This window comes from Barbus barbus (genome assembly GCF_936440315.1).
Source record: "Barbus barbus genome assembly, chromosome: 29".
NCBI classification, from domain to species: domain Eukaryota; kingdom Metazoa; phylum Chordata; class Actinopteri; order Cypriniformes; family Cyprinidae; genus Barbus; species Barbus barbus.
Genome location: NC_136757.1, coordinates 18,787,401 through 18,801,615, shown reverse-complemented (window position 1 = coordinate 18,801,615; position 14,215 = coordinate 18,787,401). Strand labels below are relative to the sequence as shown.

Below are 14,215 nucleotides of genomic sequence, written 5' to 3'. Positions count from 1 at the left end.
GATCAGATTCTGGGTCAAACTGAAAAGCTTGAAGGACTGCGTGTCTACGAGCCATTGCGATACATCCACTGTCAACATTAGCGCATGGTACCGTGGCCGCAAGCTGCAGGACACACACCCACCCTCCACCTTGCCCCGCCTCTCTCCTCATCATTAGCATTTAAAGCTACCGACGCAGAAATGGCTCTTCCTAAGGAAAGCACATTGTGGGACTGGCTCGTAGTGGCTGAAATTCTGCACCAAGGCTGAATTTCGGGAACAAGACTTCAGATACAGTACTAAGACCACTTAGGCCTATATAAAAGCATCCAAAAAACAGCATGTCATGGGACCTTTAAGCGTTTTTACTGCTAGTTGCTCTATTGTTATTAGTGGGCAGCATAATAAACATTGCTACTGAACGTCTAACCACAAATGGCTAAAGCAAACCAAAAAAAGTATGTTATTCCACTTTGACAGTAAATCAGCTTTTCTTAATGCTAATTAATAATTAAGCATCATTAATCCTATTATGTAAGAATTGAGGATAACCAATTAATATCTGCATCATAAAAGAGATACTAATGGTGAACTCAAACTTTCCCAAAACTTCTGACATTTTCCGGATAACTTTGTTTTTGGCAAATCACATAGTGTAGGAAAATTGCTCACAGTTAATATTAACTAACTTCTCCATTTTGCCTACACTGGATTACAGTATCGCACAGAAGAGGAATCATACAGTGTCTATAAAAAGTATTCATCATTTTTTTTTTTTTTCACGCTTTGTTGCAGCCTTTTATTTAGCTGCTTTACTTTTTTTCCACCACATCAATAAACACTCCATACACCAAAAGGACAAAGCAAAAACAGAATCGTCACAACTTCGTAAATTTATTAAAAATAAAAAACTGAAATAAGTGCATTGCATAAGTATTCATACCCTTAAGTCAGTGCTTAGTTGAAGCACCTTTACAGCATCAAGTATTTTTTTTGATCATCTTTGATCATCAAGCTTTGATCATCATCATTTGGCAATTATCTGCCATTCTTCTCCTCGCCTCTTCACCTCTCAAGCTCGGTCAGGTTGGATGGGGGTGGGGGGCAGACACACATTTTCAGGTTTCTCCAAAAATATTTGATTGGGTTCAAGCTCAGGCTCTGGCTGGGCCACTCAAGGACATTCACAGAGATTCTTAATGCCCAGTCTGCACTGGGTTTTCAATAAGGCTAACTCAAATTTTTTTGGTGCGCTGAGCTTTCCTTCTACTCTGACGAGTCCCCCAGTCCCTGCTGCTGAAAAACAGCCCCATAGCATGAGGCTGCTATCAGCACACTTTACTTTTGGAATGATGCTGTGCAGGTGATGAGCAGTGCCTGGTTTCCTCTAAACATGATGCTTGGAATTGAGGTTCATCAGACCGGAGAATCTGGTTTCTCACAGTCTGAGGGTCTTTTAGGTCCATTTTTTGCAAATGCCAAATAACTAATAAATAATATATTTTAATTTGTCTTCACTTAGGAGAAGATTGAGTCCAGGTCGGTGGAATGCTGCAGTGATGTTTATCCTTCTGTAGATTTCTCCACATAAGATCATGGAGCTCAACTAGAGTGACCATCAGGTTCTTGGTCACCACTCTAACCAAAGCTCTTTGATTGCTCAGTTTGGCCAGGAGGCCAGCTCTAGGAAGAGTCCTGTTTGTTCCAAACTTCTTCCATTAAGGGTAACGGATACTACATGCTTATATGAACCTTCAATGCAGCAGAATTTTTCTGAATTCTTCCCAAGATGTGTGGCTCGATGCAATCTGAGCACTACAGGCAGTTTTTTTTTGACTGCAGGACTTGGTTTTTGCTCTGATATGCAAATTCAGCTGTTAGACCTTGTGCATTGTGCATTTCCAAATCAAACCCATTCAATTGAATATGCCACGGGTTGACTTCACACGAAGTGTAGTAACATCTACAAGCAATATGAACGCTTCTGAGCTAAATTTCAACTATACCAGATAAGGGTATGAATACTTATGCAATGGAATAATTTAAGTTTTTTTATTTTTATTAAATTTGCAAAGATGTTAGAAAACTTTTTTTGCTTTGCCATTATGGTGTATGGAGTGTAGATTGATGTGTGTGCGTATAAAGCAGTTTAACATAAGGCAGCAACATAAAAAAATGTGAAACAATTAAGGCTCTGTATGTGAACTCCACTGACTTTATTCCCATTGGAATCACTGCTAATTTTCAAAATGCTAAACTCTGCTAAACGTTTGTCAAATAGTCAGGTACACCCAAATACAATGCCAACGGCTGCTGTCGCTCATGTCATGTCAAATCGACAACTCTCGTCACTGTGGACACCCTTTATACGCACTAAATCATAGACATTTATTGAAGACATTAACTGATATTTATGGATTCTCCAAGACAGACGGCAATGATTGTATGTTATTTCTAGAAGAGGGTTGAGAATGATAATTTAAGTACTTTAATCAATAATGAGTGATTATGATTTAACATAATATTGGGTTGCATGATTTATAATAGGGCTACCCTACAGCATTGATATCAGAGTACATCATCAAATTATTCATACAAAGGTGTGGTCTTTCATTTACTTTTTCCATCCAGAAGCATGAGTCACAAATGTCTTTATTTATACAGTGCAAAATACAATGAAGTTTCCCCACACAATGCTGACAGAGACACAACCTGTCTATTAACAACCAAAACCAACACAAATCAATGTCTGTCAGTCACAGAACACTTTAAAACATCCTTATCACATGGAGCATGATGACTGTCACAAGATAAAGTACTTCAGCCATTCTTTCACATGATATTTATCTGAACAAGTTGATCTGTCTGGGTCACATTCTCCAGCTTTTTTAATACTGCGTATGCATTTGATATTTCTTATGAACAATTTGCTAAAAGATTGTACACTTTGTACTACTGGTTATTAGTATGTATAAAAGAAAGTACATTTACATGCACAGTTACAACGTAGCTACAGCAGGGTCAACTGTAGTCAGATTAAGGTATATACTGAACTATAATCACATTATCTAGGTCTGTAAATCTGACGTCACAAAAAAGTGTGATACACAAAAATTGGAAAAAGTGTGAACAATAATTTACTACTTTTTTAAAAAAAATTGTCAGAAGCACACTGAATTAGCGACTGGGGACTTCTTTCCATTTTAGAGAACATTGAATTGGATAAAAATGTCAGATATTCCCTTGAATATTTTTTATTCGTTTTTAATCAAATTAAATAGCTGTACCTGCTAAAAGACCATTTTGTCTACTTTCAGGAGTACAATGGAATGAAGACGCTCGCATAGCTAATAGGTATGGATGGGAAGTCACAAAACTCTCTTTATGACTCTTTTTAAAGTGTTTTGTGGCCAGACCTGTTTGTGAAATTAAATTGTTTCAGAAAAATTTGGCAGATTGAAATGAGGAAATCTCATAGCAGTGTTACGGTAAAAGATGAGATCTCTGTTCCTGTTAACAGAAAACCACAAGTATGTGACAATTCCAATCGTCACTTCCAAAGGCCAAGACCAGTATATATAATGCCTTCAGATAGTCATTCAGACATTCACTCCCAGTCATCTATGAAGATTCTCAGCAAGTCAGGTCATCATAGCATGCTAAGACTATTTTTTCTAGTCAACAGGATGTTTTTCTGTTGACCCAAATAGCTGCAAGAGTCGCTTCATTGCAGATGTATACAGATAAAGTATTTCAAAAGTCTACTGACCTGTATGAAGGTATTAGCTACTGTTCTCAGTCTTGGGGTTGATTCTCCAGTCCTGGAGAGCAGATTATTCCAAGTCTGTTCCACACAGTGACTGATCTCAGATTTGCCCAGCTGATGGTTGGGAATAAACTCACTCAGAATCATTCGAAGCAAATTCAGAGATGCAAGAAACACCTAAAATGCAAAACAAATAGATAGTTGTTACTTTACACACTAAAATTCATATGCAGGGTTTATATTCAGAGTTTCTATGGTGCTTATAAACAACAAATCCATGTAAGAATCTGTCTCTGTGTACCCATTATAAATGACCATGTAACCAAAGAAAAATATGAAATATTACATTTTGAAATGTATTCATTAACACAGCATGTCTATTTTACAACCATCTGGAACCAGTTTTCCTCAGAATTTCAATTTTAAGGTGCAATTACACACAGAAGCCATGTAAGAAACTGCCTAAGACCTTTACAGCAACACATGGCGCAAAGTAACGCCAACAGGTCAGCTAAAGCACACAGTTAAATGCTGTGCTGTGTTAGTTTAGCTAAATAACCGTGGGGAGAGGGTCACTGGAATGTGTCCAGCAGTGGGCACATTGTTCAGACTCTCAGTACAACCATTTAAAACAGAGTTTAGAATGAAACTCTGAAAGGCCACGACATAAATCACTCACGATACTGTGAGTGATTTATCTAAGGACTGACAGCACAATAAAAAAACAGCTGTCATGTCACATCCACAAACATCCATGTGCTTTGATAATGCCAGAGGGCTAGAGAGTGATCCATTTACATGCAAAAAACAGCTAAACGTTCATTAATGAACAGTAAACGCAATGTCATGGCAAATTGTAAAAGTCAGTGCAAAAATTATATTAACAAAATAACTACTTTTAAGTATTTTATGCAACACTCACTAATTATTTATTTTAATTTAATAAAAAATGTATTATATAATAAAATATTAAATCAATATTTATTATTTGATCTGTTTTGTTCATGCACCTTTATGACAAACAGTTACAGATTGTGTTCCTCACATTTTCGTTTGGGTTGATTAATGTCAAGAATATTTCATACATGTCAGGGAGTAAAGAAAACAAACACTGTATTCTAAATTTATCAACAAGGAAAAAGGTTTTAAATATTTTCTTTAGTAGATGGTTTGCATGTCTTTTATTTTAATCAATCGCTTCCCTTATATCAAAAATAGTGCTATTTTGGCCATGGTTATTAGAAGTCGCTATTAAAATGATGATAGTTTGTAACATAAACTACAAGAATTATTAGTTTTTCATGTGTGTGAAAATTCTACAATAAAAAAGGCAGTCGATGTCTTTATTAAAAAAGAAATCGGCCTTTTACACGGTAAGGAATTCTCATTTCTACAGCCGCCATACTGAGCATTACGATTCATCCAAATCTCCTGTTCATTTTTCAACAGTTTGTCCCTCTCCTCCCCCTCATACCCGCTCTTAGCAGAAAATCAGTTCTATCACAGTTTCCCTCAAACCTGAGGCTAAGTTCACCCTTGGGAGAGATAAGCCAAGCTTTATACTACATTTGTTGCTGTATCACTTCTACAGATAATCCACAACACTAGACAGAACACGACACCTGCTAAACAGTCACAACCATCAGTGGTTCTGATGGTGCCATTCTGTCTTTAGCCTGAAACCAAACTGAAAAGATGGGAACATGAGAGAAATTAGAAAGAGAGGTTGAGAGTAAGAAAGAGAGTAGGAGAGGCCGAGAAACATAAGAAGGAGGTGATAAAATCAGAGAAAAAGACTGGGCAAAATAAAAATAGAGTGGGAGTTTCGTACTGATGACACTTTATCTGTGAGAGCTTTCTTGCAGAGGAACACAGCTGCTCTCGTCATGCTCCGCAGTTCTGCTTTTGGGGTTCCAGGTGGAACCTCCATCAGTTTCTTGTAGACTGCCAGCAAAGTATCCTCCCTGTAGGACCACGTTTTGGAATAGGCCCCTGCCACCTTAGAGAGACAGACCAAGAAAGAGAAAGTGAGGATCACATTCCAGAAACAGCACACAAACAGAATACAACAGCTGACCATTTGACCTTTGTCATGTAAAGTTTGCCCAGTCATGTGAGATAGTAAACAACAGTAATAAATGGACATTACACCGAACTGTTAAATACTTAAAGGGATAATTCACCCAAAAACTTCCATTCTGCAATCTTTAACTTAACTTCATGTTATTCGAAACCAATTACACTTTTTCAAACTTGTGAATTAGATCAGTAATAATAATTTAGACCTGGTTTGTAAATACTAAATAAAATCAACCAACTGGAGGCTGTAAATGTTGGGTGTCTCACCAGATTGTCTCCATAGATGTCGATGGGAAGACTGGCCTCTCTCTGAGCTTTCTCTGTGAGCGGTTCTGGTGGTCCCGAGGCCCCAGGGCTACGTGGGGTGGTTGTATCTGTCATAGGGGGCATCTCATCAAGCTCATTAATTGGCTGATCACTCGACCTCTTTCTAAGTGCTGGTAAAGGCCTCTCGTCATAAGGAAGGGAACTGATCTGTGAAAACACACACACATACTCATGATGATTCCATGACTACAAACATTTTTAAAGAATTCACATATACAGAGTTTATAACAGTGTTTAATACAGAATTAAATGCCAAGAATAACTAATACGTGAACATCTTTTTTGCACTTTCTGTCACAAGCAGAAATATAAATATTTTACTGTTGAGGGTTTATTTTATACTATAATACTTATTTTCAGCCTATAATTTTCAATCACTAACTGTGTTTTCATTTTACATGTTATTTCAATGCGGATTAACAGAAAGACCTTGAGAAAAACAAAAATGAAAGGTCCACTATGAAAAGTCTAAATCATCTTACACAGTCACATAACCCCCTGATAATTATATTCTTAAATATACCCACTCAAAAAAATCATAATTTTTTTGGGATTCTTAGATGCATAGAAAGTTCACAACAAAAGCATTTATTTGAAAAGGAAGTCTTCTGTATTAATGTCTTTACTGCCATGGCATGGTTTAGGGCAGTACTATGTTAGTTAGTAGTACAAAAATTACACACTTCACCATTAAACCCTTTAATTAAATCTTGAAATATAAAACTCTTTGGCTAATGCAAATCCCTGACAAGCATGTTAAGCCACACGTTTAGATAATAAATATACAAAGAGCCTTGTGTAAATGAAGCATGAGCTACATTGGTGGAAAAGAACAGAAGCAGCGTTTCTTCAAGGCAGACTGAGGATTACAGCAGAAAGTACCCTTAAAACTAGCATTTGTGATAAGAATAATGATGAACAAGAAACAAGTAGTCACAAGTAACGCATTAGAACAATAACATCATACACTGCTGTTTATCCTGTGTACATCAAGACTTACATCGAGCTTAGGGACGTGAGGAGGAGTGAGGGGTGTTGGGGCGACTGTATGTTTGGGGCTAGCAGCTTTTGAAGTGTCCTGCTCATCTGTCTCCTTCAAATGTTGCCTCTGTCTTCTCTTCCTGGGTGAGCCTGCTGGATGAGGCGTGTCTTTCTGTGTCCCAACAGGTGGAGAGGGAAAATCAGAGATGGAAAGCTCAGAGGTTCTGTGGATCTGAAACAAGTTTCACACATTTTTAATTATTCACATTTGAATCAAAGTTCATAAAAGCTATTAATCAGTCTGAAATGAATACAAGGCTAAAACGTGTTGAGAACTTTGAACTATCATTTTTCAGACACTGATTGTTTGGAAAAAAGCAATTACACACTACAGATAAAGGTTTGTCAGAATACTGGCTCAGTTAAGTGTTTGTCGCAAGCGCTCTATGACTGTCCGAGTCATTTATTGACAGCTGTATAAATGTCTCTTGGCTTCCGAAGAGTAAGAAGCAAGCACCTGATCTCAGGAGAACCAGCACAATCACTATTCAGCTGGGAAACTGCCATATCAGAGTACTAATCTCACTGGAGCTGGAGGCCCTCACAACACAAGAGATGCATTATTCATGCGTTCATAGCAGGAGAGGAAATTTAGAGAGACACACAGGAATATGGACGGATGAAAGTCATTAACTGACTTGTAAGCAGTGCAATGGATGGATGGACATCTTTAATGTATAATGTATTTTCAATGTGTTTGAAAGAAGTCTCACCAAGGCTCAATTGATTTAAAACACACAGTAAACCCGTAATATTATGAATATATTATTATTTCAATTTATTATAACTGTTTTCTGTTTTAATATTTAAAAAAATATATAATGTAGTTCTGGGGTGGCAAAGGCTTTCAGCAGCCATTACTAAAGTCTTCAGTGTCACATGAACCTCCAGATATCATTCTAATATGCTGATTTTGTGCTTAAGAAACATTCATTATTATCAATGTGCTCCTTAAATGTTTGTGGTAACCATGATACTTCTTTTTAAAAGTATTCTTTGATTAATAGAATGCTCAATTTTTTGTAACATTGCAAATGCCTTTACTGTCACTTTTGATCAACTTAATGCATCCTTCATGAATAAAAGTATTAATTTTATTTAAAAATCTTATTGACCTCCAAATTTTGAACAGTAGTGTATATGTGGATGGATGAACGGATGGATGTTTACCTGACTGATGTCCAGCAGGTCATGGAGCTCCAGCTGTTGGTAGACTGTGAGCCTGTAAGCTTCCATTTGTTCCTTTTTCTGCTTGGCTGTGTCATAGTCCTCTCTTTCTATGGCACTGTGTTTCTCCACATCATACCGGCCCAAACGCTCACCCACCTAAAAAGAAAAAGAGAAAATAGGAAAAAAAAGAAACGAGAGGTTGTTAAACACTTATCTGAGGTATAAAAAAAGAAGACACTTGTAATTAGCTTAGTAATTACTGTCAGGCTATAATTAACAGGTAACTAAAGGAATGCTACAGCTCTATTGGAATACACCTGGATGCATTTCAACCTCTTCAATTCCAGCTTCATCTCTCCAGTGTGTAAAATTATTATTAAACTACAATTGCAAACAAATACAGTTGTGGTCAGAATTATTGGCACCCTTGGTAAATATGATCATAGGAGGCTCTGAAAATAAACCACCTGCATTATTAATCCTGTTGATCTTTTATTTAAAAAAAAATAAAACACAAAAATCTAACCTTTCATTGAACTAAAACAACTGAAAATGGGGGAAAATCTCATTATGAAATCAATGTTTTTCTCATATACAAGTTGGACACAATTATTGGTACCCCTAGAAATTCTTATGAGTAAAATATCTCTGAAGTATGTTCCCATTCATATTTACAATTTTGAGCACTCCAGGGGGATTATGAACATGAAATTATTCAACCATGGCTTCCTGTTTCTCAGAAATATAAATAGGAGGGAAAACAAAGTCCAAATTCCCTTAATCATCACAATGAGAAAAACCAAAGAATATATTTCTGATGTGCAGCAAAAGATAATTGAGCTTCACGAATTAGTGAAGTGGCTTTAAGAAAAGACCTAGATCAGTGAAAATTCCCATTTCCACCAACAGGGCAATAATTAAGAATTTCCAATCAACAGAATATGTTATGAATCTGCCTGAAAGAGGACATGTGTCTATATTGTCCTAATGCACAGTGAGAAGGAGAGTTTGAGAGGCCAAAGACTCTTCAAGGACCACAGCTGGAGAATTGTAGAGAAAGGTTGAGTTTCTGGGTCAGAAAACCTTTAAAAAAATTGTCAAACAGCACCTATATCACCACATGTTGTTTGGGTGAGTTTCAAGAAAAATTGTCCTTGGTCATCCAAAAACAAACTCCAGCATATTCAGTTGTCAGACACAACTGGAACTTCAAATGGGACTGGCTTTTATGGTCAGATGAAACTTAAAAATGAGCTTTTTAGCAGCAAACACTGGAGATGGGTTTGGTGAACAAAGGGATAAAAAGTAACCAATGTATACAATGAAATATACTGCTGTATTTTTGATGTTGTGGGCCTATATTTCAGCTGGAGGTCCTGGACATCTTGTTTAGACACATGGCATCATGGATTCAAACAAATACCAACAGATAAAAAAAATCAACAAGTGACTGACTCTGTTAGAAATCTTATAACGGGCCATGTTTGGATCTTCCAACCGGACAATAATCCAAACACAAACCTCAAAAACAACACAAAAATGGGTCACTGGAGCTGTTAAACTGGCAAATGGAGCTTTCAAGAAGTATTGAATAAAAGGGTGCCATTCATTGTGGCCAATGTGTATTAGAGAAAAACATTTATTTCATAATGATATTTCCTCCCATTTTAAATTCTTATTCTCCAATGAAAGGTTAGATTTTTGTGATTTTTTTTAAATAAAAGATCAAAAGGATTAACAATGCAGATTAATTTTCACAGCCTTCTTTGATCATATTTACCAAGGGTGCCGATAATTCTGACCGCGACTGTATGTGTCAGACAAAGAAGGCAAATCTAATAACCTTTTGAAAGTCTGCAATAGCTTGTTTGATTTTTTTGGCCAAATCAAATCTTTCCTCCCGAACCATGTCCTGTTTTTTCTGGTCCAGCAGCCGAATGATATGGGCCACCTCAGGGTCCTGATACATGTCAAATGCCAAGTCATCAAGCGGCGAGATAGAATCACATTTATAACTTGAGAGCCTGCAAGATAACAAGAGTAAACACAAGAGAAAGACAGAAGACTGCATGCACAAATTTAATGTAATGTAATAACTTCAGTTTTTACCCAGTGTATGTGCCATCCAAAGCTGAGCTGTATTGGCTGTTGTTTAGATATTGATCAATCAGCTGATCTCTGCTGAGCTGGGACAAAAACAAGAAATTGGCTAAATGTTATTACAAAAAAAAATTAAATACACTATCATTCAAAAGTTTGAACGGGGGTCAGTTTGGAAAGTAATGAATGCTTTTAGTATAAAATTTATTAAAAGTGGCAAATAAGTGCTTTTTATTTTAACTCTCTATTCATCAAAAAAATCCTAAAACATGTATAATGGTTTCCACAAAAAAAATTGGTTTTGACAGATAATAATAGAAAATATTTCTTAAGCACCAAATCAGCATATTAGAATGATTTCTGAAGGATCATTTGACAGTGAAGACTGGAGTGATGATGCTGAAAATTCAGTTTTACCATCAAATAAATAAATAACTTTAAAAATATTAAAATACAAAAGAGTCATTTTAAACTGTAATAACATTCACAATTACTACAGTGTTTTTAAAAAAAATAAATGCAGCCTTGGTGAGCATCAGAAACTTCTTTCAAAAACATTTAAAAAAGATAACTTTTGAACAGTAGTGTACATAATATACTTATAAATTTAAATTCTGAATGTAATAGCCTAAAAACAACATCCTTTGAATCAAATGTCTTCCGACTATTAATATCTTTCCAACAAACAAAGGTTAAAAATCTTGATTTCTGCCTGTGAACCAAAACTTATCACTAGAATCCTGGATAACACAAAGAGACTCCAGCCTGGACAGAGAGAGAGGGATTAGAGATTAACAATGCAGAGATTGTTAGCAAGGTGGGAGAGGACGAGAGAGAGGAAGTTGTGGAAGAAAAAAAGGGAGGGGGGAGACAAGGTGAGCGTAAGAGGAGAAAGAGAGCATGAGAAAGAAAGAAGGGGGTAGAGGGATAAAGCGAATAGGAGATAGGGGAGGGCTGAAAGTCACGGTGATATGGATATATTGATGAGTGATCTGATCTGAAGCTCTGCTGTGCTTATGGAGCTCAGACTCACATTACACAGATCCACATACCAACACTGAGCACAAACCATTAGAACAGCTCAAGAACCACAACATGCATATACACAAAAATGCTCATCAGGTGCTGTAAGCCTACTGAAATTAGTAATTAATATTTAAACTGAAAGTCACAAAAAACTGATGCATGTGAACAGGCATTTAGATGAATGCTGCTCCATCTAGTGGTTGGTATGTTGTAAAGAAGCATCCAAATCAATGTTAGGCAAAACAGAATGTAAAAATTGGTTCTTTCAATTCACAGGAATTTCCTTAGTCCAAAACAACACTGCATGTTTTGTGCAAAACAGGACTGGTTCATTTGAATTTATAAGTCATATTTAAAAAAAAAAAAAACTTAATTTATACTATCCAAATGATAAATGAATCAATTAAATTAAAAATATATATTTTTTCAGAATATTAACACTACTTAAAACACCAAGGGGTACTTCAAGTACAGTGGGGATTTCTTTAAGACTGCAAGGGAAGCTCGGCTTCCCCTATAATGTCAAAAAATTAATGGTCAAACATGTACTATTGTGTTAACATTTTATTGATTAAAAATGCGTTAGAACACGTTCATCTCGAAGACGAGTTCGTTCAGAATCAGCTACATATAGCAGGTGACTCGATTTCCTTCTCATATAGTACCGTAGCATCAGTGTATTTCTCTGTTGAAGCCCAGCGTCCACTGACTTCTATGGGGCTGCTTTGAACAGTTTTTTTCAGTGCTTCGAAACTAGACGCTCATTGGATAAATGCTGCGATTATGTCCCGCCCCCGGACGCTCAGCGTCTCTGGGGGTGAATGGAGGAGTGGGCGGGGCTGGACTCCGGGCTTCTGCGTGATGATTGGAGGGTTTGTCGAAAGACTGCATCTCCTTTTGATTGACAGCGATTGTGTCCTATAAGAAGTCGCTGATGCTGAAGATATTCGAGCCAGTGTTGCCAATTTAGCGACATTTCAGACCACCCTAGCGACCTTTTTCCCCAAAACTGACTAGCGACAAATCTAGCGACTTCTTTGACAAACCTTAGCGAGTCTCTGTGATCGCTGGTACTGCCGCGAAAGCGCGAGGTCAGCGCGCACGCACCTCTTTCTCTGTTCAGTGAGCGGCTGAGAGGAGCAGCGCGTTCAGGTCAAATAGATATTATGTTGCTTCTCTAATTTTACATGCAAATATAGCCGAAATCACAGCACAGGAATTATAAATTAGGATTTTTGTGCAGACTAACTTCTTGGGAGGGAGAGCTGGTTATGTATTCTTAAAGGGCTGCGTTTCAGTCACTATTTCATATTTATCCCGTTGACTGACAACATAAACAGTAAAATATATAAAGGAAAACAGTTTTATTGAGAATTTGGCTGCATTAAAATACAGTATGAGCACAGAGAGACAAACAAATGTAAAAGGCAATATGACGCGATGACGTCATGAATATGCATCAGCTACTTTCCATCGAAAGAAGTTGGCAACACTGATTCGAGCTCAGTCCCATAGTGGACTTTGCAAGTGTAGTCAAAAGACAAACTGCTGCAACCTATTTCTTGATATTTGCTTGGCGAAATTGCAGGCTAATTTTCATTATACATTTCACACAATTATACACCACATTCCTTGTTTCAGTTTAACCTAATTCCCACATTTCCTCCGTCGAGTTTAATGTTTTTTTTAGATCGTTTGTTCATTCATTCATTCATACAGTAGGCCAGGCGGTGAACTAGCCAGCTAGCAAACTGCATACGATTTACGTATAAATAAATGGACAATTTTTATGATGTAGGCCGAAAATGAGCTTCCCCTCTTTGAAAGACCAGCAGCCGCCACTGTTCAAGTAAATTAATTAGGTTAATTTAAAACAACGGATTAATTTAAATGTAAATAAAATGTGAGTAAATTATGATTTAATTCCATTTAAATTCTACTTCCACAAATTAAAAACAAACATCCTGCTCAAATTTTAGCATTAATCCAAATTCGGGAGCAGAACTACAATTCCAAAAGTATTCTCAATTCAGCTCTGAATGATGAACCACAATGCTCAGCCAAACATTGAGGAATCATTCCCAACATGCTTCCCAAAATTAAATTTGTTTGTTTTTGCCATTTTTTTTTTCTCTTATCATTGCAGGTGAAGCTGAACATTCCCGGCTGATACATCAGTCTCTCTGCTTTGAGCTTGATCTAAACCTGATACAGAAACATGCTTAACAGAAAGCCATCGCCATCTAGAGGATGTGAACAGAACAATTCCATAAACTGAACATTTACTTACTGCTGTTCCAATGTCATTTCCATCCACAGGGTCACCCAAAATATTTAGGGCCACCAATGCAACCTAGAATTTAGGAAAGAATGTGATATAACATTGATGTGCCGTTACAATAAACAAATCAGTCCTAATTTCACACATGAATCTGTTTGTACCTGATTGTAGATGTTGTATTGATTAACATGGTTTCTGTGAAAGGTGAGCTTTAAGTAAGACCCAACAGCATCAACATGAACAGACTTGAGCTCTCTGGCTCTAAAACCAGTCTTCTCGTTGTCAGAGAGGGACACATACCTAGACAACACATTACACTCAACACAGTTAGTTCAGCAAAAGCATCTTAATGAGATGTGATTAGGTGTTACAGTCGTGGTCAGAATTATTGGCACCCTTGGTAAATATCAAAGAAGGCTCTGAAAATAAACCTGCATTATTAATCC

At 36.9% G+C, this 14,215-nt stretch overlaps 2 protein-coding genes across 5 annotated transcripts in view; one reads left to right on the top strand and one right to left on the bottom strand.

Annotated features, from left to right (window-relative positions):
- Positions 1-14,215, top strand: part of LOC306849709 (uncharacterized protein) — a 919,849-nt gene that overhangs the window by 700,383 nt on the left and 205,251 nt on the right. The gene's annotated exons all lie outside the window — the stretch shown is intronic.
- LOC306848884 (centrosomal protein of 104 kDa-like) overlaps positions 1-14,215 on the bottom strand; it is a 46,468-nt gene that overhangs the window by 19,162 nt on the left and 13,091 nt on the right. For all 4 annotated transcript variants that reach the window (XM_079383668.1, XM_079383669.1, XM_079383667.1 and 1 more), the window contains exons 4-12: positions 13,931-14,069; positions 13,779-13,841; positions 10,472-10,548; positions 10,206-10,386; positions 8,363-8,518; positions 7,152-7,364; positions 6,092-6,298; positions 5,577-5,744; positions 3,749-3,922 (exon numbers count right to left, since the gene is read on the bottom strand). In XM_079383668.1, coding sequence (XP_079239794.1) covers positions 3,749-3,922; positions 5,577-5,744; positions 6,092-6,298; positions 7,152-7,364; positions 8,363-8,518; positions 10,206-10,386; positions 10,472-10,548; positions 13,779-13,841; positions 13,931-14,069 — 1,378 coding nt within the window. The remainder of the gene's footprint in view (positions 1-3,748; positions 3,923-5,576; positions 5,745-6,091; positions 6,299-7,151; positions 7,365-8,362; positions 8,519-10,205; positions 10,387-10,471; positions 10,549-13,778; positions 13,842-13,930; positions 14,070-14,215) is intronic.